Below are 24,323 nucleotides of genomic sequence, written 5' to 3' on the forward strand. Positions count from 1 at the left end.
GCTCGGCAATCACAGACGGCCGTGGAGAAAAATGGCTTGTCAACAAAGTGACTAGCTCGCTGTAGGTGCGCTCCGATGGCTTCTTGGGCTCGCACAGATTGCGTAGCACTTCATACGTTTGTTTCCCTACAGACGAAATAAGGATTGCACGTCGTTTAACTTGATCCTCTGGCTTGTCTCCCACGCCGTTTGCGATGAAAAGCTGTTCCAGCATTTCGACATACGAGTCCCACGTGTCCTCGCCGGGCGTAAAACTTTCAACTTCAAACCCCGACATTCTTTCTGAACATTACACGAGCCGTAATGCACGCAAAGAAACCAATCCCATCCTCGTCGCCAATGTAGTAACCTTGGGATTACAATGTACAAAACTGCCACCAGTCTTTGTTTGGCCGTGTATCACCAGCCTCCATCCCGGAACTGTATGTCCGGACGTGCGTTGCCAACCTGGCAGCACACAATATACCACAAAACTAATAATTCAGATTCATTTAACTACCTCAAGTAAATATTTCAAATTCTTCTATACATTATTTAGGTTTTCTCACAGAGGTCTGAAAAATTCTTTTCCTGTGCAATGTGAGAAGTAGTATATAAAAAGTGCTCCGGAAACAGGGTCTAGGGTGAAGATTAGGATTAGGATTAGGATTAGGATTATCTGGTGCTATCTCGGATTCATCTCGCCACAGCTGCCAGCTTCGAATATCTTGACCTTGACTCATGAAATTGGAACACACTACATAGACTGATACAATTTTAGCTATAAACTCTAAAATATATTTATTTGGCCACCACAATTATAATTCTAGAAAATGTCATAATTTTTGAAATCCATTAAATTCCATGCACTACCATCTTGGATGCCATCATGGCTTTATAAAAAATTAAAGAAAACTATTAAAAATTAATTATGATAAGTAATTTATATAAATGTGCATACGGCAGGAAAACTGCAATGGTATTTTTTGAACCCTGATGACAAAAATAAATTGTTTTTAGTAAAATAAAATAAAAAAAAGTCATAAAAAGTTACAAAATTATTGAATAAATAACACTGTTACATCATTGACTTATAAATATTTAATTCTAACCCAACTACTGCAATAACTAATTATTTAATACAAAATTTATAAAGCAAAAAAATTAAAAAAAATTTATAAAGAGAAAATTTATGTATAGTATAAGGCTAGTATAGGTGTTAGGGAGTGATTTGTCCATGGAGTGTAGGAATCACTTTCGCAGGCTGTCGGCCAGGATTTGCCCTGCACCCTTTGTGTTACCAAAGCCTGGCCATTCTTCTAGTGCTTGCGACTAACGGTGGGAAACTTACTAGTGCCATGTGCTACCAACCACATCCCGTGGGTTGTGAATACGGCATCCTAGTTATTTATTGTACTGGGGTGACTGTTAATTTTAAATAGCAATCCATGGAACACTGGCCGGTGTGGTGGATTGTTATTTCGAGAATTAGTGGTGAAAGGCAGTCTGGATGAAGATTGGCGCACTGCAGGAAGCAGTTTACTCTGCGAGTCTCTCGGGGAATCCAAGGTGCTGAAGCATTGCGAAGTATAGTGAACTGCGAGCTGTGGACTGCTGTATCTGCAACAGAACAGAAGAGCGTCTTAATTCTGAAGAGGAGAAGATAGCGACTTTCTGCTGGGGCCACCGCTGGGCATGATGGCAGTCTTTGGACAGTCCCACCATAAATTGACTCGTTTAATTTATGGGGAAAAGATGCATTGTTTATCCCTTCCCCTTCCATGGCATGAATAGTAGCGTTGACGTCTCCGAGGAAGGGAGACTTAAGATGGAGCAATGCCAGGCTGCGTGGATCACCATGTGCTTGTAGGTGAGTCAGCTCTTGTCTGTCCACCTCTGAGAGCACTGAGCTCTTGATTATGGTGCTCTTCAGAGCTGCACCTGACACTTGTGCTGGCGAATCAGCATGTTTACCTCCTTGCGAGATTTTCTTGACCCTCTTCTGCTACTGTAGATACTGCTGGATTAGAGGCCCTGGCGTTAGGCAAAGAAAATATCCGTAGAAGCATATATTGTTTTATGGACAGCTGATTAGTAGCCCAGTGGCAACTCAGAATTGCTGGCTGGAAGCAAATTTAATGCTGGCCGAAAGCCCAAGCAGCCAATCCTGGCATGGCAGCTTTTTTCACCTGGAACTTCCGTTATACAGTATTGATTTACCTACTTGCACTTAATGCATGTAACAGATCCCCACATTACCTGGCTGAGGAGCTTGTGTCTGTGTAGGTTTTATCTGAGCCTCAATAGCTAGTTTTAGACTAGGCGTAGAATAGAAGTATTAGTCATGGTGCCAGTTGCTGCCATGGGTGGCCAGAAGTCCCAAGTTTGCGCATGATACACGCAAAATTTTTTCCGCATGGTTAAACCCAGCATGTTAAGGTGTATAAGCTTCGGCCTGAGACACACAGACCCTTCCTAAGCATAATTAGATTAACTTAGATTAGGAAAAAATTAAGTGTAGGGGTTGGAGAAAGGATGCCTAACACTTGAAAGTCTAGGCACCTAAAAAAAATGTTGAAGTCTTTGTATGTTTGAACAACAATAAAATCTATTTAATTTCAAATCCAAAAAAATTGTATTAAGTGAGATTTGAACTAGTAAAATTATTTTCTTTTGAGAATTACCTTTCCATGACCTGACCCACAACCATTTCTACCATCCATGAGTGAGGTGAGAAAATTATCTTATCATAAATAATTTATGTTAGAATAATAGGTAATCAAACAAAAATTATATAGCCTAAATGTATTTTGATTTACTTTGAGAATAATGTCAGTAGTGTCTAAACAGTGAATGTGTGAATAACCAGCATCTAAGTCGTGACGTATGAAAGCAAATTGTCGATCATTATCACAGGTTCCGACAGCCTGTAGCAGTCGGGCTCTCCTGATTGGTGGCCAGCAAGAGTCTATGCCATAAATAATTAATAATACCAAACACATGAAATCATTTTATAATCATCATTTTACGATTGGGGAATCCTTTCCGTGTGGCTTAGAAAAAAACCCCAGGTGTGCTGAGGATGCATTTGGCCACGTACAATGCAGGCCATCTTAAAGTAGCTTATTCATGGCATGCTGGAATGTTACTGTGGTTCTGAGATATTATTTTTTTAATTCATGGCTGGATAAGTGCAGAAATCATGTATGGGCACTTTTGATCGTGAAAAATGTTATTCAGGTCTATCGTGTTTTTTTTTTGTTTTTTTACTATTCAAGTTTAAACTAGTTAAACATTTAAGAATCAACTGCATTGAAAGTAACCTGTTTGTTAGTGGGAGAAAAAAAGTTAAAACTTATAGTGATTCTTCAAATGAAGTAGATGTAAATTAGAACCTTTTTGTTTAAAAAAATATAGTTTTACATAAACATGCACAAAACTCTGAGCTAACAGTGCCAAAACATTATTGAACATAACTGTTTCTCAGGCATCAAATGTCTTGGTGGCGTGTCAGCCCAAGACCAGATGTAACTATTCCATTCATTTCACATGTCGACTTAAGATAAATAGGCCGCAAATCTAACTATGTGTTTACTCTTGTAGTCCAAATACTTTTAGATAATTTTTTGACTTAATATTGACATCAGTCAAGGCTTCGCCTCATAAGCCTGGTCCGACTCCACTCACTGTCCCTTCCCCCTCCTTCCTGGCATTTGTACTGCCGACGTATGTAGACGTGCATGTGTTTAAACTGCGCGCCACGAACTACTGCAAGAGGGCGCTTAGAGGATTGCGACGTCCCCCATAAATCAATAACAATAATTATTGTAAACATTTTTTAAATGAGTCCCAAATGTTATGTGTTCAGTAGACTTAATTAGTGCTGTATGTAATTAGTATTCAAGTTATTAAGTTTAGTTAACAAAGATGTTGACAGGCGGACTCAAGCGGACTCGAACTCGGCTGAAGCTAGGCCTGATTTAAATGTTTATACAAAAAGTAGCTGATGTTTTTAAGGTTTTGAGCCCAGGTGAGGGATAGTAGAAATTACAAGAGAGTTTTGTGTCTTTCTTAAACTAACCCTTGGCACGGGGTCCCAGAATCTAGTAACGGTTTTGGTCCGGCAGGAAGCTGCCTGTTCGTGCACAGAGCGCTGCTCACCCCTGTTCCTCTTCGTCATCGACAGAGACCAGACGTACGCGGAGACACCGTAGACGTGTGGCCATGAGTCTCTAACCTTTGTAGTTCTCGTGTGTATTGATAAGTGTGGCGTGCCCGACCCCTAGAGCGGGCTAGGTCTTAATTAAATAAGCTTGGCTGATATCTCGCCTCACACGGGCCACGTAACTCCCTGACCGAGAGTCTCAGCTGGGTCCACGTGCCCACTCACGTGGTGGCGCCTCGGGTGAGCAGCTATGCCCTCAATATAATGGTTAATATTACCAATAGGTAATTTTTGAAGGTCTATTAACGAAACACATTAAAATTATAAAAAATGAAACCCAATGAGATTTTTCAGTGTGTTAAATAACTGTGTTGGCACGTTTGTTGCTTGTAAATAAAAAAATTATTTTCGCTCTACATTTGGTGGCACGTCACCTAAATTGTTTTAAACTTTTAAGTGCCAAGACCTGTTTTTTCCTCACCCCTTAGCTGCATTATATACAGAAGTGACATAGTTTTCTTATTGTTTCAATTGAAGCAAAAGAAAAAAAAAATAGTCTACTGCTAATTCATGGCTTGGCTGCAGTGGTCTTAACTGGCTCCAAAAGTGGGGGAAGAGCATGCCACAGGAAGAATATTGGGAAACATCATCAATCCTCAGAATTCAAGAGAACTGGTCTTTCGAAGAAGTGGTCTTTGGAGACTTGGAAGTTCTACTAAAAAGTGTTTAAACAATTAGTCTTTCGGAAAAGTGGTCACTCGGAGAAATGGTGTACACCCATGGATTAACCCTTGATGAAAATCTTCAAACACAAGCTCTTAATAGCAGCATGGACTAAGGACTTTGTGACAAGGAAAATAATGTTTTGTATTTACTCGCATGAGTAGTGACACAGTAGCAGTTTGACACGGTCAGTAGTTGCGGCAGTATGGCGGACATATGTTGCTTTACCTTTTTTTTTTGTACTATATGGATGTAGTATATTCTGATGTATCCAAATATAGTAAATATATATTCTTACAACACCAATAAATATATAACATTAAAAAAACTTTAATGATTTGACTAAGGTTGCCCAACTTTACTGTGTAATCATGGGCAAACAAAATAACTTTGTAAGACACAACCACTAAAGATATTTTCATAAGGTAATATTGCAAAAGTATTTATAATTTGTTTATTAGATTAGTGGTAAAAAATTTATAAGAAAAAGTAACTACCGGTATATGATTTTTATTATTTTGATAAACTTTGACAGAATTGAATAAAAGATAACATTCTAAAATAATTTTTGATTTATTTATATTGGAAGGATTTATTTAAGAGTCTGATTTGGATTTACATGCAGCAGATTATTTGTAAAGTTATTTTGTGGCAAATTAATTCAAACGAAAACATAATTTTAGAGAATAGTGTATTTGTCTGTATTTTGATTGTATGTTATGTACAGTTTCAGGTAGCATACCAACATTTGTGAGAGATGTACTGTCAAGCATCCAAATGAGAAACAAGGAGCAACAGGAGGAGGAGGATGATAGTTGCTCAGTTACAGTTTATGAAGATGATGAAGTGCTTCCACAATTAGGTAGGGTAACGTTAATATTTGGCTTTGAATCTTTTTTTATGGAACAAAATGGTTTTATTCTCTAAGTGCAACTTTTATAATTACATTCTAACAATGAACAAATATATTAATAGTACTATATGTTGTCACATTTTGTAAATATTAAAATAAATTTTTTGGGAGTCCTGTTTAAGATCTTTTAATTTTTCTAATTTATACAGCATAAAAAAAAAATTTTATTCTCTGGGAACTTGTGAGACAGCTTTGTGGTGGCCATACTGTCTAATCCTGATTTTTAAAAAATACACTATTCCCATCCCCCTTTCCTTCCCCTTGAAACCTTTCAGTGGCAGCATCCATTTCATGTTTCTTCCGTGTGGCCGCCAGTAGTTTTAAATATGTACTTAAATTAATAAAAACTACATTTTTGTATTCCACAATTGACATTGAACCAAAATAATAGAAAAATCACTTCTACCTGAGATTTTGAAAAAAAAAACTGCTCCCATACCATTTAATTCCTGCATAAAGCAGGAACCCCAGGTACTGCAGATATTTCTTTAAATGAGAAATTATGTCTGACATGGGGCCTAATGAGTAAGATTGCATTTCAGGTGTGTATTCATTCAGGTGCTCTATGTGGTCAGGCACACAGCCTGGTGAGAGACTGTCTGGAGCGTGATGTCGCCCATTAGGTTGTTGGACTTATTTCATATGCCTGAACCTAAAAGCAAAGACCTGCCTACCCTCAGCATCAGAGATGATATTTCAACAAAAAAAAGGACTTTACCCTTAGAAAGTTGGCTGTATGAAATTCCATCACTCCACTACTCACTTCTTACGGAACATGTTGGTAAAGTTTAGGATTTTTTTTGTACATATGCCATTGCTTGTTCTACTGTATGTCATAAGAAACCTCAATAATGGACATAAAAAGATGAATATGCAAGCACACATAAAACAAGCCAAAATCAGACGATGTCAAAAAATTAAAATCATAGACACCACAGAAAATTCAGTGGAAGGAATTAGTCAGAAAATTATAACAACACGGACACACACAACAACAACAACAACAACAAACTTGTTCTCTTGAATTCAGAGGGATGATGATGTCTCCCAATATTCTTCCTGCGGCATGCTCTTCCCCCACTTTTAAAGCCAGTAAGACCACTGCAGCCAAGTCACTCATAAACATAGGTACGTATCCTACCACTGAAAAACCGCTAGGACTAGAGCTGCAATACATGACATCACTATTACCATTTTATAAACTAAAGCTTAAAACAATATAAGCATATTATGTCAACATTTTCAAACTAATCTTGTTTTGTAGTTTTTAACTGTTTCACATTAATTACTTAAAATAATTTGCTGTTAGGTGTTTTGTCTACAATTAAAACTTCTATGCAAGTAATCAAGTGAAGTAGACCCATAAACAGCTGGATGTGGTGCCATGGTGCTATCTTGACCTGCATATCAGTTAGGTATTAACTATAGACCCCAATGTATTTCTTATACATGGGTTTTTTTGTGTCTACCTTCTTGAATAGCCCTTCATCCTGGCACTGGCCTTAGACTAGAACTAAATTGTTTACAAAAAACCCAAAATATTTCAAAAGCATCTTAAAATTTTCACAAAAAATATAATAGAAAATGATTTCTTCTGCTTGATAGCCAAGGTTTTCAAATTTGTTTTCACTGTAAAATTGAATAAGAAAGTAACTTAGTAGATTGCATCACTGCACTACACTGGAATACTTATGTATATAAAAATCTTGAAAAACACAAGGAATAGAAGGACAGACCCTCTGCATAAATGAAAAATCTGCATATATATATATATATTATTTTTTTTTGACTTGCCAAATCAAATATTTAATAACTTTACAAATAATTTGGAGAGTTTCTTTTCAAATTAGTTACTTATAAGATATTATCTACATTTTTATAGTGTGATATAGATGAAAATACGTATTGCATGACAAAAATTAGAAGGAAAGTATTTTTTTAACCTGCAAAAATCACTGATTGGATTGTTATTATTTACTGTAATTTTACACAAATTAAAGGATGAATCTATATTATTGTATGTTACTGTACTGCTCGCCAACAGCAAGGTCATCGGAGATTGTAAGACAAAAATGCAAATTTAGGGAAAAGGAAGGAGTCAATCATGGCTTTTGGTAAGTTAGGGACCCCATACACGCACAGTTCAGCCTTCCGATTGGCAAAACTGACATGTGTGGGGCTGCTGGTTGGCAGATCGTTGGGACTGTAGGACTGCGGGAATTCCCACAGTTCAGCCGGCAGGCCGTGCCGCCTGTCAGGCGGAAATGACGTGTGTGGGGGGTGGCCGCTCTTCATTCAGTTTACGTGTCTGCAAATAAAGCATTGCCGCAATGTGGACTGATGATCGTGGAGAGAAGCCAGGGCAGGCAAAACTGTCTCAGTTCAGTCAGAACTGAGGACTGAACTGTGCATGTATGAGGCCCCTTTACTATCCTAGTAGTGGCCTGAAGTGATTTTGGAAAACTTTAAAGCAGGATGGCTGGACCGATATTTGAACCTATCGTCTCCAGAATTCACAGCATACATGATAAATCCTCTTATCGGTTATACTAGATACCAAAAATGATAGATGGTAAAGGTAAATGTGCATTTTGGTTTCAGGTACATAGGCTTTGGGGCCTGCATCTATTAGGCGAACATTTGCAGCTGCCGACGATAGCAGAGTTTTTGGGGGTAGTATATACTGTATACCTCAATAGACATTTTAAAAATTAACAATATTATAAGCTTATACAAATAAATTGTTATAAATTAGTTACACTTAATGAATTTTGGTCACTTGAATGTCTTTGACGTATATTTAAAATTTGGGTGCTTGGCGGCAGCAAAGTCTGCATCAAGAAATTAATTCCATTCACACTGCATTGACTTCCATAAAATATTGTGCTAGGGTTTCACAACATCTGCTTTGTCCACTAATAAAGAATGGTAAAAGTGGAGGTGTTCTGTGTATGCTTACAATTCCTCCTTGTTATAATGTGGGGAGTGTTGAACTCTTCCTTGGGGTTTCTGTTACCATATCGTGAAGATTTGTATGCATTGTCTCAGTTCTGGTTTTGTGAAGTGACATAAAAGTACATTTATTTTGTTTCAGAAGAGATCACATCAGTGAAAGACATATGCCTTGTTTGTAGAAAACATGACTCAACTTTAAAATACAGACACCCATTGTATGAAGGAAAAGTATGCTGTCCATGCAAGGTCAGTTAACTATTAATTTTAGAACTGTTTCTACTTGTTCAGAGTTTTTTGTTTAGTTCATGTTTACTGAAATAAAAACATTTTGTACAGTGCCGGTCCTATCAACATTTTTAGGTGGTGCGAGATCTAAAAATGGCGCTCCTCTAAATAAAAAAAAAATATTGTTAAACTGGTTGCTTAATTTTCCACCAAAAAAAGCAGCCGCCTCAAATTTTTAAGCCGAATTACTGCTGTCTAAAATGTTAAATCTTAGAAATGTTCGTTTGACCAGTTTGTGCGATTACCTATATGTGATAGATGTAGTGGACAAATGACAAATAGTAATAATAAATATAATTTTTGTCAACTTTAATTTATTCTATGTTCCATGCAAACATTAATCAAAAAGTATGTAGACATGTAGTAAAAATATTAAAAAAAATACCTAGATAATCACTTTTCTAGCTTTAGAACTTGCAAATTTTTTTATCAAGTCAGAATAATTCAACTTTTGGGCAATAGCATTTTCTATAGACAAAATTCCAAGATCGGACAGTCTTTCCTGACACATAGTAGACCGTAGGTAGGTTTTTTAAGTTTTAATTTACTGAAACTTCGTTCTCCTTTGGCAACAGTTATAGGCACAGTTAGCAAGATACGAAGCACTGTCGATACATTCGGGAAAATATCTTAACATTCATTTTTTTTTATAAGTCGAAGTACTTTTATTGGCTCTCCTGACTGAAGATCTCTTAGTAATGGGTTCAGGCTCACAAGTTCTTCAACCAATTCATGACTAGATATGTCACATTTTTCTCCATCGGTTAAAGTGATTTGCAATTCAGCACAGGCTTTTTCCAACATGGATATTTCTGGAATTATTTTAATGTCGTATAAAAATGACCATGTATCATTGAATTTTGACAGTTGTTGAAAACGTGTAACCAATGTATTCTCAATTGTGTCTATCATCGGGTAAAAAACGTTAATTTAATATAATTCCTCCGGATCAGTTGGTGTTTCATCTAAGGCTTCGTATTCAAATAACAGTTCTTTTCTTCGCGATCGGACTGCCTTAAAAACTTGGTTTATTTCGGCTAGAGGCGCTATTTCTTTAGCTGTAATTAGAGTTGAGGAAAAGCTACGGTACTCTTTCACGAATTCCGAACAGTTTTTCAGTAATTGCGATGCATTTGGTAAGTCCATAGTTTCAGACTGCGTAGCTTTACTTACAATGTTTACTTGAAACAATATATCATACCAAGCCACCATTGTAATTATGAACTCAAATTGCTCCATATTCTGAATAAGCGACAATGCCTCTGATGCTGCAACTGAGTCATTAGTTTCTTCATGAAGATTTTGAAGGGTTTCACGAACTGAAGTGTAGTTAAAGCGAACAGCAGCAAGACTAGAAACTCTACTCTCCCAGCGAGATTCGCAAACTTTTTTTTAATGATAATCCGTCTATGTGCTTGGATATCAATTCCCATCGTTCGGTTGATCCAGAGAATTAAACAAATAGTCTTTGGAGAAATCCAAATAAAGAAACAGATTTAACGGAACTTTTGGCTGCATCTGCTATCACCAAATTCAAGCTGTGGCAGCCACATGGATTAAAAAATGTCCGAGGATATAGGTTTAAAATTCTGGTTTGTACACCTTTGTTCACTCCTATCATATTCGCTCCATTATCGTAGCCTTGACCTCTACAATCGTTCATGTCTAAATCAAATTCTTGTACAATCGAATCAAGAAAGAGGCCAGTGAGTCCTGCTCCCGAAGAGTCACTTACTGGCTTGTAACCAACAAAACACTCTCGCACTTCCACTTCTTCTTCATTAACGTCAACGAACCGGAATGTTAGTGACATTTGTTCAATGTGGCTTACATCAGGAGTGCAGTCCATAATGATGGAGAAGTATTTAGCTGACTTTACCATATTCACTATATTATTTCGAACTTCACTTCCAAGTAAGCCAATTAATTCGTTTTGAATGCGTTTGCTGAAATGGTGGACATTAGTCTCTTTATTTACAACACGGTGGAGGTGCTCCATCATCACATTGTCAAATTTTCCTAATAATTGCACCAAACCCAAGAAGTTGCTTAGGGGTGTATAATGTTTCAGAGCTCCCTCTAAATGCCAAATTATTGCCTGCCAAGAAGAACACTATCGACATCATTCTTTCGAGGATAGCAACCCATCTCGATTTCTCATCTTCAATCTGTTTTTGTAATTGTTTGTCTATCCCACTACAGTTCTTCAACCTAATCGATGCTTGTATCCAACTGTTCAAAGCACATCGGTGATCTGAGGATGTTTCGTGTGTTTTGAGACGCTTTGATAAGTGCCGCCAGTCGTCAAATCCTTCTTTTCCCAAATTAGAGTTGGGGTTTGTGTTGAGTAAACGACAGCAAAAACAATATACTTTATCTGCAGATTTAGAGTACACGAGCCATCTTCTTTTAAAAATCTCCCTATTTGGCATTACTTTTTCAAAATGCGAATTTGAAAAATGACGGCCGTCACAATTCTTTGGGTAATTTTCGTTGTTCATTTCATTACAAACAAGGCCTCGAAGAAGAATTTCATCTTTTGTTGCAGAGTCAATAATAAGCGGCCATTTTGAAATATCATCTACTTTTCTCTCTTTAAAAGATGATGATAACTATTCATCTGTTACAACTTCTTCTGTAATATTTTGAGATGCAGATGAGGTTCCAGGAACAGCTAAATCTTCTTGAAAATGGTGCTGTGTATCTTCAAGATCAGAACGTTTTTCAAGCGGGTCTTCTTCTATTGCTTGTTGATATTGAAGTTCTGGTGATGAAGGGTCAGATAACTTTTCGACTCTCAAAAATTTTGATAGCAAATTTGCAGATTTTTCAGTTTCGGCTTGCTTTATATGTTTCCTTTTTAAGTTTTGTGCACCAGACAATTTTTTTGAAGACTGTGACATGTTTTTTTAATCTGTAAAAGACACATTTAACCATCACTCGTTACATACATGATATCAGGAAATCAGTGACATAGAATAGGATATACTTGAGTTAAAGATTTTTAAATCTGATGTGCGAAATCCATTCCCACGGACCCACGCGATCGAAATCGTCGGCAGTAGCCAGTTATAAAATAATTAAATTAATATTTTTTCCTTTATTTAAGTTCAGGGACTATTTAAAAACCCGTTTTTGGCACTTTTTATTAATTACGGACCTGTTTTTAACCACCTTTATTTAACTGGCAGTTAGTATAACTGATTGATTTTTCATTTATTTTCCATTCAAAATATGTAAAAACTCAGTTACGCTAATTGTCACTTAAATAAAGGCAGTAAAACAGGCCCTTAGACAAAACGTTTTTTAATAGTTATTGGAAAAAAAATAAATAACTTTAACAAGAGTGATATATAATATATAGTAGGCCTATACAAATTTGTTAAAACAAACTAGTACCTACACCTTTACCACCTTATATATAAAACGCAGTATAGGCAAAGATTAAATAATAGTTATTACATAACAGGTACATCACTTCCATACAAAAGCTACCATACATATACTATAATAAATACACTACAAAAGCTCAGTACATCGGGCTGCAAGGAGAAACATACTCGACAAACGCGCGTAATCATTAAACGCCTAAGACACCGTGCTTAATCTCGCCGTGCGGTTTCGTTCGTTGATAAGTGGATATGTCTTATCGCAGTACCACAGAATACACTAGAAAGTAGTGGTGCACTGATATGACTTTACCGATTACCGATTCTTGAAGCGTCCGCTTTATATGGTAATAAATTATTACGCTATTCATGTTTGGTCTTTGTGTATAATCATTTGTTAACATTTAAATAAGTTAAGATTCTTATCGGAAAATAACTGTACTAAAATAACGGAGATAATTTCAGAACGATTGTGAACGTTTAGAACAAGTAAACGTTAATAACATTTCAATGCAATGTATATGTATGGTAATTAAGTGTCGCCAACGTCTTGTCGCAATATGTATTTATTTTTCGTTAAAACAAACATCGCCGAACATGCACGAAGATGCCATATTTACAAAACTTTTGATACGTTGCTGTTAATATGCGATTAATCGGTATCCGCATCTGTGCTCCACTACTAGAAAGGAACTTATATAAACAATACTTACCTACTTCTGTTTTCTATTAAGAAATCTTCTGTAATAATCTAACGACACACACACTGTACAACACAGATATACACTCGCGCATGTTTGAACGACTTGGCAATTCAATAGACAATGCTTGCCTAGCGAAACAAGTGACGAACGAAATTTAACCCCGCGCCCCACTTGCCCCTAATGAACGACTGGAAATTGGAAGACTCAGGCGCCAAGCAGTTCAAGTAACGGCCGGATGAAGCGCCACTGTAAACTGTGGGACACAGGATGTAAATAAACAATTGCTAGTAATGTAATACGAATGAGCCACGTTAAAAGAGCTGCCGTACACATAATCATTATTAATTTGGATTCATTCAATTTGAAGTGACACCGTGACTTCGGAGGGCGGGTACCTCAATTCGTCCATTTTACAGTGAGACCGATCGTCACCGTCGTTCGTCTCATGTGTCGGTTGATTTCGGCGCCCCCTCCCTTGATGGCACGTGGTGCGGTCGCACCTCTCGCACCGCCCTAGGACCGGCCCTGATTTTGTACAATGTACACACAATCTCAGTTTTGCTCAAACTAGACAGCAATAAAAATCCAGATGGCTTTTGAACTGCAGCCGTAAAACTCAAATTATTTTATTTAACTGTAATTCAAAGACTTTTCAAGTTTGGGGTTGCATTATATTCAGTCACATTATTTGATGATAACTATGGTAATTCAAAATAAACTATCAACCATAGCAAAAATTATCTCTATCACCATGTAATCCTTCACCAACTGAACTATTTACTATCTTCATTGAGATTTTGTGCAGAAATTAAGAGTAGTTAAAAAGTATAAGCTATAAGAAGTAAAATATTTTTAAATGTTACAAAGAACTTAAATTATTATTTTTTTTAGAATTTTGAAAAGTTCTGCATGTTGTGCATGGCTGGTTACAGACCTGCATAGTAATCTATGGTGGATTTAAGCGCTCATCTCACTGTAAGAACAGCTACAATTATCTACCTATTTACATTTATCAACCATAAACTGCAGTTTGGATTTATAACTGTTATGTAAGATATTTTATGTTTTATCCATTTTTATCAAAGAAACACTCATTTCTAAAGACCTTGACATCGACCGGGGCTACGCCCTCCCTAAGCCCGATGTGCCTCACGCTGTCGCTACCCCTCTCCTCCCACCACCACCCCTCTCCTCCCACCACCACCCCTCTCCTCCCACCACCACCCTCTATTTCAAACCTCCCGCCCCGTGTGCAGGTGTGTGTGTGTGTGTGTGCGTGTGAGGCGCCAACAAGAGGCGGGAGTAAAGTCTGTGCCACGACCCCTTTTATTTTATTATTCAATTTTTAGGTTTACCTACCTGTCTTTTCTTTAAATAATATTCCCTAAGTGTTTATGTTTTAAGTGCTAGTTGTAAGGACGGCGCAGCGCCCCACGCGGCAGGCAATGGAACTACCCGCAACTAGTTTGAACCATAATCATAATTAAAATAATCAATACTCAACTTAAATAATTAAGGAAACTTTGTTATAGTTTTATTATAGAATTTTTAGTGTAATTGTTTTAGTTAAAATATGTATTAATAAATAACAGGAGAGGCTAACGGTAAATCCAGCGCTTTCCGGCCGCCATGCTGCCCTGGCCTCTTCAGTCGCTTCCGTTCGTCACCCGGGGTAGGATGCTTGGTGAGCACCGCGCAACTTCACATTTTTCTTAATCAACTGATCTTTTAACATCCGCCGGACTTTTTATTATTCTTAAACCTTTTTTGTATCTGCGAGGCCTACTCCAGGTGGCCGACTCATTTTAATAAATATCTAAGTTCAATTTGAACATTTAATCACGAACCGCGTCCTAAACTAACGAGTCCAGGCCACGAGGTGACCTGGTCAGCCTGTAAACTTATTCTCTCCCGCCGTTGGCGTTTTAACAGTTTCATAGTTTATGTAGGTGTAGCGCGATTGGAGACGTGTTGTAACGTTGCTGAAATAAAAGGAGTATGTCGAACGTGTGATTTTTAGTCGAGTGACCACGTGTCACTGCTCCTGAACCTCGAGGCGTGTGGGACGCCTGAAGAGCCCACTGTAACGATATCGTTTGCTAAGGGAACCGAGCCTAGCCCTACACGGGTAATGTCACGCCCTGAAGGGAGTCTCCGCCGGGTCCACGTGCCCACATCACGTGGTGGCGCCCACTCCGACATTTAATTTGTTCGTTCCCTTACTTCCCTAGTCACGACAACCTCAATGCATTCATTCAAAGAAAGGTGGTTTTCTTTAATACATTATGTACACTATGAGCTTCAGTGTTGCATCAAGCAGAAAGGAAGAGTGGTTTTTGTGCATTTGGGGAGTGATCCGTGATAAAAAAAATTTCATATTTATAATTAGGTTTCTAGAGCATTAGTCTGGGTCGCTAAAGTTCACAAAAGCCACAAAAAAAGTCATGAAATAAACCTTGATGTTGCTGGAAGTCATGAAACTTTGTTTTTCTGCAGCCTCTTGCAAACTTGTGTTTTGTTTTTTCATGCTTCACTTGCACATTTAACATAAATAGTTAGAGATTCTCCACTTAAAAATTTAAAAAAATTATCTCTGGAAAGGTTTTTACCTTTTTAGCTTTCTAACATAAAAATTAGCACAGTCCGGCAGATAGTAGATCAATTTTATATAATTTTCAATTTTGCTTTATATATACACACCCAAACACACACATACATAAATACACACATATATGATAATTACACTATGATATAAATATTTGCAAGAATATTTTATTAAACTATCCTGGAAATGTTCTGAAATTGGTTTATCAAGTTGACGTCGTCCAGGGCTATGCCCTCGCTAAGCCCGATGTGCCTCACCGCTTCAGACCCTCTCTCCGCCACCATCATCCTCTGTTCCAAATCACCGCCATCCATGTGCGTGAGTTTAAATAGCTTGCCACAGACTCCAGCTAGAGGGCACCATAACATCAATGCTCAGTCCCCTTAAATAATCGTTAGTTATATTTAGGGGCAGTGAAAAATGGTGAATGCGAAATTGCGAAATTTTTGTAAAACCCCTTTCAATTATCTGTACTGTATCAAAAAGTGAACTTAACCTATCCACATCACACCTATACACATTTCGTTTTCGCGAAATCTTATTACCACCGCGAAATATACCGTCAAGGCGCGAAATTGGCTACTTGGTAACGAAATTGCGAAATGCCTATCTAATTTAATTCGAAAATACGTTAAAATTATTAGCAATGCACGAAATAACTTCCGTACATCGATACGATACTCGACGTAGCGGACTGTACACAAATGGGAACAGCTTTCCAGACAAAAGAATAACAAACATCACGGAGGAATGGTATTGGTTGGAACAGAACTTTTTACGGGCGTGTATACCAAACAGAACAGCCTGCGAGTTGTTACCTTTGTGCTTTGTTGTCCCTGTTCACGGGATGTAAAAAATTAAACGTGTTTGCCAACTGGTTGTTGTGCTACCGCAGAATATTAAAAAAATCGTAACATAACCTAATATAACGTAACACAACCTAAACGTAAATTATCTTGACTTTAACTCCCAAACAAACGATTCGTTGTCAGTAAAAATTGTGCATAAACATGCCAAAGGTTTTAAGTGTATTTGAAAGGGCACGGGAGTATGAAATTGAAGGGTTTTATGTGTTTGACGAACATAAAAAAGTTATGATGTGCAAGTACTGCAATGTAACAGTTGACTGGAAAAGGAAGGATAGCTGCGAAAAACATTGTAAACAAAAGTCTTCGCACAAAGTCAACAAGGATAATGGTGGCAACGGAGTAAAAAGACAGATAACAATTGTTGAAAATGTGTCTATGAACAGAAAACTCAAGGCCGAAAAAACTAAATTGGCGAAAGACACAGTGCGGGCTTTCGTGCAAGCAAACATCCTGCTTGAAAAACTGGACCATCCAGGACTGCGATCTTGGATGTATGAATACATTCCAGGTAAGTTAAGTAGAAGTGCCTCGTTACCACAATAAAACACTTTTCATGTATTTTGCATTTTTAGTTTTTTTGAGTTTTCTAACAACACATTTGTAGGTAATTTAAACTTTACTGCTACGTGTTATCATTCTGTCACATGCAAAATATTCTCAAATCACTTAAGTCTTTAAAATAACACCAACTGGTCATTATTTCATACTTGCTAATAATAAAAACTACTTATCTTTTTTCTATGTTTCATCTCTGGTATTTCCATAATTTATTAATGTGCAAGGTAAATACGGGGCCTTTAAATTTCACAAGAGAAGTAAGTAGTGCTAGTATCAAAACACATGGAAACAGGATTATTTTTAAAAAGTTTAGTTCAGAATGTGCGAAATCAATACAAATTGAGAAAATAAATATTTTTTATTTTTAGGGTCCGGTGACCTTCCACATTCATCTACCTTACGAAGCACTTACCTTGAAAGTTTGAAAGTTGAAGAGGAGGAGAAAATAAAAGAACTGGTGAAAGGGCAAGACATTGTTTTATTGTGTGACGAAACAACCAACAATAAAGGACAGTGTGTGTACGTCGTTCTATTTAAGATTATGTCTGCAAGCAGTGAACAAAAATTGCTTGTAGCTGGGACAAAAGTTTTGATGAATGCAAATTTGACAGAATTCTCACGAGCAATTGTTGATATATTGGTGAAATTTGATGTGAAATATGATAACGTAATTTCTTTCACTTGCGACTCGGCGAAGTACATGACAAAATGTGCTGACCTTTTGCACGTTTTGGTAAGTGACAAACTGCTACATATCCAGTGCTGGGCACACAAGCTCTGCCTGGTTGGCAATATTTGGGTGGCACAGCTTTCCGAACTGAATGAGTGTGTAATGAAAACCAAAATGTTTTTCTTGAATTCAAGGAAAAGGAAACACCACTATTTGCAGTTTCTGACGGTATCGTCCATTCACCCCAAATTGTTCCCATCTCCTGTTTTAACTCGCTGGAATTCGTGGTTCCGTGCTGTGGAGTACATTGACACATACTTACCCCATCTTTTAGAATACTTCAAGACAGAAGATGCAGAAACTAGTGGAAGTTCAACAGAATATTACATGCAGATGTCTATGGACAAAGTTGCTGTTTTGCAATGTGAAGCAAGATTTGTAGTTGAGCACTGTAAATCAACTGTAGAATTGCTTGAGATTTTAGAGGGTTCGTCATATCCTTTTGCTCACAGGTTGCTAGGAAAACTTTATGATTTGAAAACCAGTTTCAAATTGGCCAGTGATAATACTTTTCATCCTGAAACAACACAGATACTGAACTCACAACTTTGCTTGAAATCTGCTGTTAGGGCTACTCTTGTTTCAACAGGACAAAAGTCTCTATTGAAGCTATCATCGTTGATTGCCAGTGATCCTGCCAAGGATTTTGTAGAGTGTATGGGTGCTTTGTTTGATCCCAGAGAAATTGCTTGTAAGGGGCTAGAGGTTGACGCTGTTGAGTTGCAGAACAAGATTGAAAAACTTCCTTTCCTATCCCAGGTGCCTTTTCGACTTGTTCTAGAAGGCTACACTCAGACTAAACAGGCAGTCTTAAAATCAATTTCTAAGAACGTCGATATTCTTACCATCCTGCTGTCTTTAAAATCAGATTTCCCAGAGTATGCAACCAATGCTGTGAAGTGCCTGTGGATCCCTGTTTCCAATGTTGACAGTGAGAGGGCTTTTTCCATGTACAGCAACATCATGTCCGACAAGCGAACATCTTTGCGGGCTGATAACATTGAAGTTATGTTGGGAATGTGTTTTGGAGCTTGCCATTGAAGTCAGGGATTTTAAGTTTTTGTGTACTTGTGTTACTACCACAATTCAGTATTTTCACATGTTCTCTATTTCATTCTTGTCAGAAACAATGTAAACAGATTAAGAAGTCCATGTTAAGTTACTTAGTTTACTCTATAAGTACTTTTGCAAATTATTCAAAAACATTGTAGCAGATTGCTTCGAAAAAAATCAAGAGGCTCCACAGTCACACTATGCACGCCACAAACCTGGGTTACAAGTTTTGCAAATTTTATAACACAATTTTTTAGATTGACTTTGGATTATTTTATACCTACTGAAAATGGTATTACATTTGGTCAAAAATATTAAGAAATTGTTTGAAATGATATAAAACAATTTTTTGGTAGGTGTACAGACACATCTTTGTTTAAACTGTGTTTCGATTTTTCCATACTAATGTAATTATTATAATTTTTCAAAAGTAGTTGAAAAACACTGCAACATGGGCAACATGGCCTTAAAACTGTATACAAAATTTGAGGAAACAGTATGTGGGAAACCACAAAGCAGAGATAGGACTAGAAGACTATATTCATTACCTATATTCTTTATAAATTGTATTATAAATCTTAAATGTGTATTATTATGAATGTCTTGTGTAAAAAATTGTTATAATTGAATCTCATCGCTTATGAAATGAATAAAAATGATTCTAAATACATTGTTTTTATTCAACGAAATTATCTTATAATACCGAAATTTTATAACGAAATCCTCTGGTTTATTCACCGAAATTGAAACATTTTATTTACCATTTTTCATTGCCCCTAGTTATATTGTATAATTTTAACACGGCGAATCAGCCGGGAGGGTTTTGTTTATTAATTTTTAGATATAATTCCACTCAACATAAAGATGGTACCGAACACTCCCGAGGTGGACTCGAGTCCAGTCGAAGCCAGACTTTATTTTAATCCTAAATTTTAAATTACCATATGTTACTAAGTGATTTAGCCACAAGAAAGCGTGTAATATTTTTACTTGGGTTTTATGTGTCTTACCTTCATTAGCCCTTGGCACGTAAATGTGATAACGTCAAGGTAATCTCGTTCAGCGCAAAGATGCCATGTTGCCCGCGGAGAGCACTCACTCGCCCAGTCCATCATCACCACCGGCCAAGAGCAGACGTGCCAGCACCCCGTGGACATCATCTCTTGCCTGCACTGATAAGTAGCTCCTGTTTATGAAGTCAGTCTTTTGAACCATTTACGTTTATCTTGGGGCTACTGTCGGCCGGCGACCTGTTTGAATAATTACTTTATCAACTCTTAACGAGTCTTTGATCACTGGTAATGTAGTGTCTCTGTGTGGCCACGTGTGAGGACCACATCGCAACTTAAACCAATGCATGCCTTGGGGCTTTTTACGTGCTTAAGAGAATACGTGTAAGGGAACGTGTAAGTTAAAAATAAATCTGGACATGTAAGTTAAATTGTGTCCTTTTTTTTTTGTCCATGTGTGTAACACCTATGGCACGGTGGCGTATGGGACACCCTAGGAGCCCACTGTGTTAATTACTATAGCGTGCCCGATGCTGAGAGCAAGCCAGGTCTTGGCAAGTGGTACTCGAAACTAAGAGGGTTCGCATCTCACTCCTACGTGGGCTACGTCACACCCTGAGAGGGGTCTCGGTCGGGTCCGTGTGCCCTTTCCATACAGGGGTGGCCATTTTCACTACGAAACCGCCCTGTGAGCAGACCCTCTTTTGACTTTCCCACCACAGGACTAATTAATGACAACTTAACCAGGACAAGCTAAAATCAAGGTATTTGTAGACATCCTGTTAGAAGAAAAGCTTTGTATGTTTTGGCTGTCTCTTAGGGGCCCTCTCTACCCCCTGAAGGTGATCCTTTCTACTTCCCTCTTAAGATTAATTTTACAGACTACTACCTCCATCTGTCACATGTCAATTTCGAAACAATGTTGTAGTAGCTACGACATCTTACCCGGTAGCCACAAAGTAATTGCTTGCTGGATGGCACTAGTAAAACAGTGGAGAGCTGGGGTTTGTGATAGCAGCGTGCTGAGGCATTTTCATGGTGTAATGGTAGGGAGAGATTGTCCGGATGTTGCAGCAATCAGACAAGTTTTGCAGTTTTGTAGAGAAAATTGGGATGCGCCCGGAGAAGGTTGAGCAAGTGAAGTTGTATTTCAGCACCTCGGTACCGTACTCCTGCTGTGTCAATTATGAGTTTGTTCTGATAATTATTTGATGGATATGTTAGGCAGTGGCTCAAGTATTGTGACGTTGGTTTAGCACAGTTTTTTAATGAAAGCTTTGCTGAAGTTATTTTTTGTTTATATCTTTATTCTAAATTATTATTTTGCATTTTTACTTTTAAATTTAACGTGCAAGTTTGGCAATAAATACCCGGTGACTGGAAATCAATTAAGAATATTTTAATTTTTGATGTTGTACTTTTTAGGAGCATTGTTGGGAATTAAATTTTAGCTTTTGGTTGCTCGAGCGCATGCGTGAACGGAAGCATCTGCAAACAAAAGTTATATTTCTTTAGGGCTAGAAATCGTAAAAAGATGGTGGATCCTCCTTTGGGATGGTTCACTTAGGTGTTCTTCTATGAGAAATAGTGTATAACTTGTGTTTTTTTCTTCTGAATACAGGAACTATTTTAAAGGTTTTATTTTTTTGCAGCTATGTTAATCTGCTGTTTTAAATCACTGCCAATTACCAAATTATTGGCCCCACATGCTAGCATTGCCTGCAGGTAGTTAGTGGTTCAGTTGTCCATCACACACACATAAACAAACAAACAAACAAACAAACAAAATCTTATCTTGTCTCAAATGAATGTTATTTTTCTACGTTTCTAAGCTATGTGCAAGATCTAGTATTTCTGCTACCTATTTTGATGTTTTGTTTTGTTGCCTTAAGGTGAAAAATTCACCCCCTTACAATTCAGTGTATTGCGGTGGGACTGAATGAGAATATAGTAACAGTTCTATTTTGTTATTACTAACATCAGGGGCGCAACAATAGGAAGGGGGGGGGGGGGAGGGTATTTTGTGCCCACCCTCTGAAACCTTGAAGTGGGGGCAAACGGGGGCAAAGAAAGTGCTGTGTAATCAATTTTTAGAAAATAAAATTGCTTAAATAGCACCATTTTCCACCTTGAAATACAAATTTTCCCGGGGAGGACCCCCGGACCCCCGCTTCAATAGGGGGATCGATGATTCTTTATAAAAAGGTATATTGCCCCCCCTTTGGAAATTTAGTTGTTGCGCCCCTGACTAACATCACATTTATTAAAATTACACCATGAACTCTTTTACAACTGAGCAATTCTTTTTACATCTCCAGAGATTTTATGTTTGGCAGAGCTGCCAGGGCCATTTCACATTTATTCACTTGCGTGCAGTGAGTTGATGTTGGTTTTTGTAATTCTTACATATTTGATTTCAATTAGGGAAGGTATCACTCACAGGCTTGAAATGGATTGGAAATGAAATAAAAAGCGACTAAGCACTCTTGAAGCACTAAATTTTTACTCTGGCCTTATGTAACTGGACATAAACACCTTGAGCATATTTTTTTAGATGTCATTTGTCAAATATATCCACAGTTATAAAAGCATTAGTTTACCATAATAAATAATTTTTTTGGACAATTAATTTTTATATCGGGTTTAAGTTGGAAAATGTAGCCATTAAATTGAAAACAAATAAAAAATATGGCATGATTGTTATTTTGTTACATAAATAATAATTTGTGCTCAGTAGACAAATTAAATTTTACTTGGGATTTTTTTTATGGTTGTAAATTACATTAATTGCTTACAATCTTTTTTAGTTGTGCCTATTAACTAAAAAAATGTACTTAATTTGTTTTAGGAGAGAATAAAAATGAAGATTTTTGCTACTGATAATAACAACAAAGTAAGCACATAACTTAATACCAGTCAGTAATCTTAATTTTCTAAACTTTGGTACTGTTATTATGATGCATGATTATAGTAGATATGTTTTAAGAAATTTTTTTTTGTTGAATTTAAGTTCTGTCTTGGTAAAATTTCTATGTAAAAATAATTTCTATGCTTTTATATTTCAAACAGTAGAGAAAGATTTTTACTGTATAACATCAGCTTACAATAATAAATTTTTGTTGTTCATGGGAAGATTTGAATATACATAATATAATTTGATCTAAGTATATTTATTGCTCCCATAAGAATTTATGTGGTACATAGAAGGACAGTAATTGCAATTTCTCTTTTCAGTTCTACTGTTCAGTTTGCACTCGGAAAGGAATGCTCGACTGCATGTCCTGTCCAAGGTAAGATTAAAGAACAAGGATGTATTTCAAGGATTAATCAAACCAGGAGCAGAGCCAGTGAGTAAACCACCTAGGAGGGTACCGGTGGCATTACAAAAATCGCTTAAGGATGAACTTGCTAGGTTGGTAAGGAAGAAGGTGATTGATTGGGTGGATGCTGCTGACAAAAGGGCTTGGATAAGCAACCTTGTAATCACAGAAAAACCAAATGGAAATATTTGATTGTGACTTGATCCTTCACACTTAAACAAGGGAATACTCAGGCAGTGCCATACTGTACTTAAGGTAAGGGAGATAGGCAAGCAACTGGCAGAAAAAAAACTACTCTCTGTCTTTGACCTACGGGATGAGTCATCAAATCTTTCTCAATGAGGAAAAATCCCTTAAATGTTGCTTCTTCAGTCCTTACTGCACATACAAGTACTTAAGGTTATCTTATGGAGCTTTAAATGCAACAGAACTGTTCCAAAATCTAAATGAATGTAATGTCTCCGACATTGCCAACATTATAATTTACTTTGATGATTTTGTGTGCATGGGGGAACCCAAGGCAACACATGATGAGATGGTACATAGGGTTGTAGAGAGGGCCAGGAAAAGGAACTTCAAATTCAACAAAGAGAAGCTCCAATATAAACAAACAGTGGTAAAATATGTGGGGCATTTGTTCTTTGCTGGGGGGATGAGGGTAAACTCAGATAGGATAAGAGCTCTTGTAGAGCTTAAGCCCCTCCCCCCTCATACTAAGAAGCAGCTACGTGTCATCAAAATGTTCAACTATGTCCGTTGCTTTGTACCTCTCATTGCAACCACAATGGCTCCCCTGTGTGGACTACTCAAGGCTGGTGTAGAGTGGCCGTGGCTACCAACACACCAAATAGCCATTGACAAACTTAACAATAGGATATGCACAGTGCCCATATAACCTCACTTGACCCCACAAAAGAAACCACCCTCCGATATAATGATTCCCAAAATGTGCTAGGTTGTTTTTTATTTCAGGAGTCCTACACAGAGCTAGATAGGATGCATTTGGTGACCACATCACAGGGTCTTTACGACAATGAGTAAAACTACTACTAGTGTGATAAAGTA

General features: G+C 37.3%; 2 protein-coding genes across 10 annotated transcripts in view; both read left to right on the forward strand.

The window, feature by feature from the left end:
- Positions 1 to 24,323, forward strand: part of LOC134529205 (DNA (cytosine-5)-methyltransferase 3A-like) — a 190,106-nt gene that overhangs the window by 134,659 nt on the left and 31,124 nt on the right. For 6 of the 9 annotated variants that reach the window (XM_063363064.1, XM_063363069.1, XM_063363065.1 and 3 more), the window contains exons 6-9: positions 5,595 to 5,729; positions 8,875 to 8,981; positions 22,787 to 22,831; positions 23,173 to 23,228. In XM_063363064.1, the coding sequence (XP_063219134.1) occupies positions 5,595 to 5,729; positions 8,875 to 8,981; positions 22,787 to 22,831; positions 23,173 to 23,228 (343 nt within the window). Of the gene's footprint in view, positions 1 to 5,594; positions 5,730 to 8,874; positions 8,982 to 19,991; positions 21,880 to 22,786; positions 22,832 to 23,172; positions 23,229 to 24,323 lie in introns of those variants that run through there. The other 3 variants (XM_063363067.1, XM_063363063.1, XM_063363070.1) reach the window with 2 other exon arrangements.
- LOC134529207 (uncharacterized) lies at positions 16,770 to 19,179 on the forward strand. Its single transcript, XM_063363071.1, has 2 exons — positions 16,770 to 17,095; positions 17,514 to 19,179. Exons 1-2 carry the CDS (start codon positions 16,813 to 16,815, stop codon positions 18,914 to 18,916), a joined length of 1,686 nt encoding a protein of 561 aa, XP_063219141.1. The 5' UTR covers positions 16,770 to 16,812; the 3' UTR covers positions 18,917 to 19,179.

This window comes from Bacillus rossius, chromosome 2, assembly GCF_032445375.1.
Source record: "Bacillus rossius redtenbacheri isolate Brsri chromosome 2, Brsri_v3, whole genome shotgun sequence".
In the NCBI taxonomy this organism is placed as follows: Eukaryota; Metazoa; Arthropoda; class Insecta; order Phasmatodea; family Bacillidae; genus Bacillus; species Bacillus rossius.

Coding starts and splice junctions, on each gene's coding strand:
- LOC134529207 (XM_063363071.1), top strand. CDS start 16,813: ATGATGTGCAAGTACTGCAATGTAACAGTTGACTGGAAAAGGAAGGAT. Junction 17,096..17,513: donor GATGTATGAATACATTCCAG/GTAAGTTAAGTA, acceptor TTTTATTTTTAG/GGTCCGGTGACCTTCCACAT.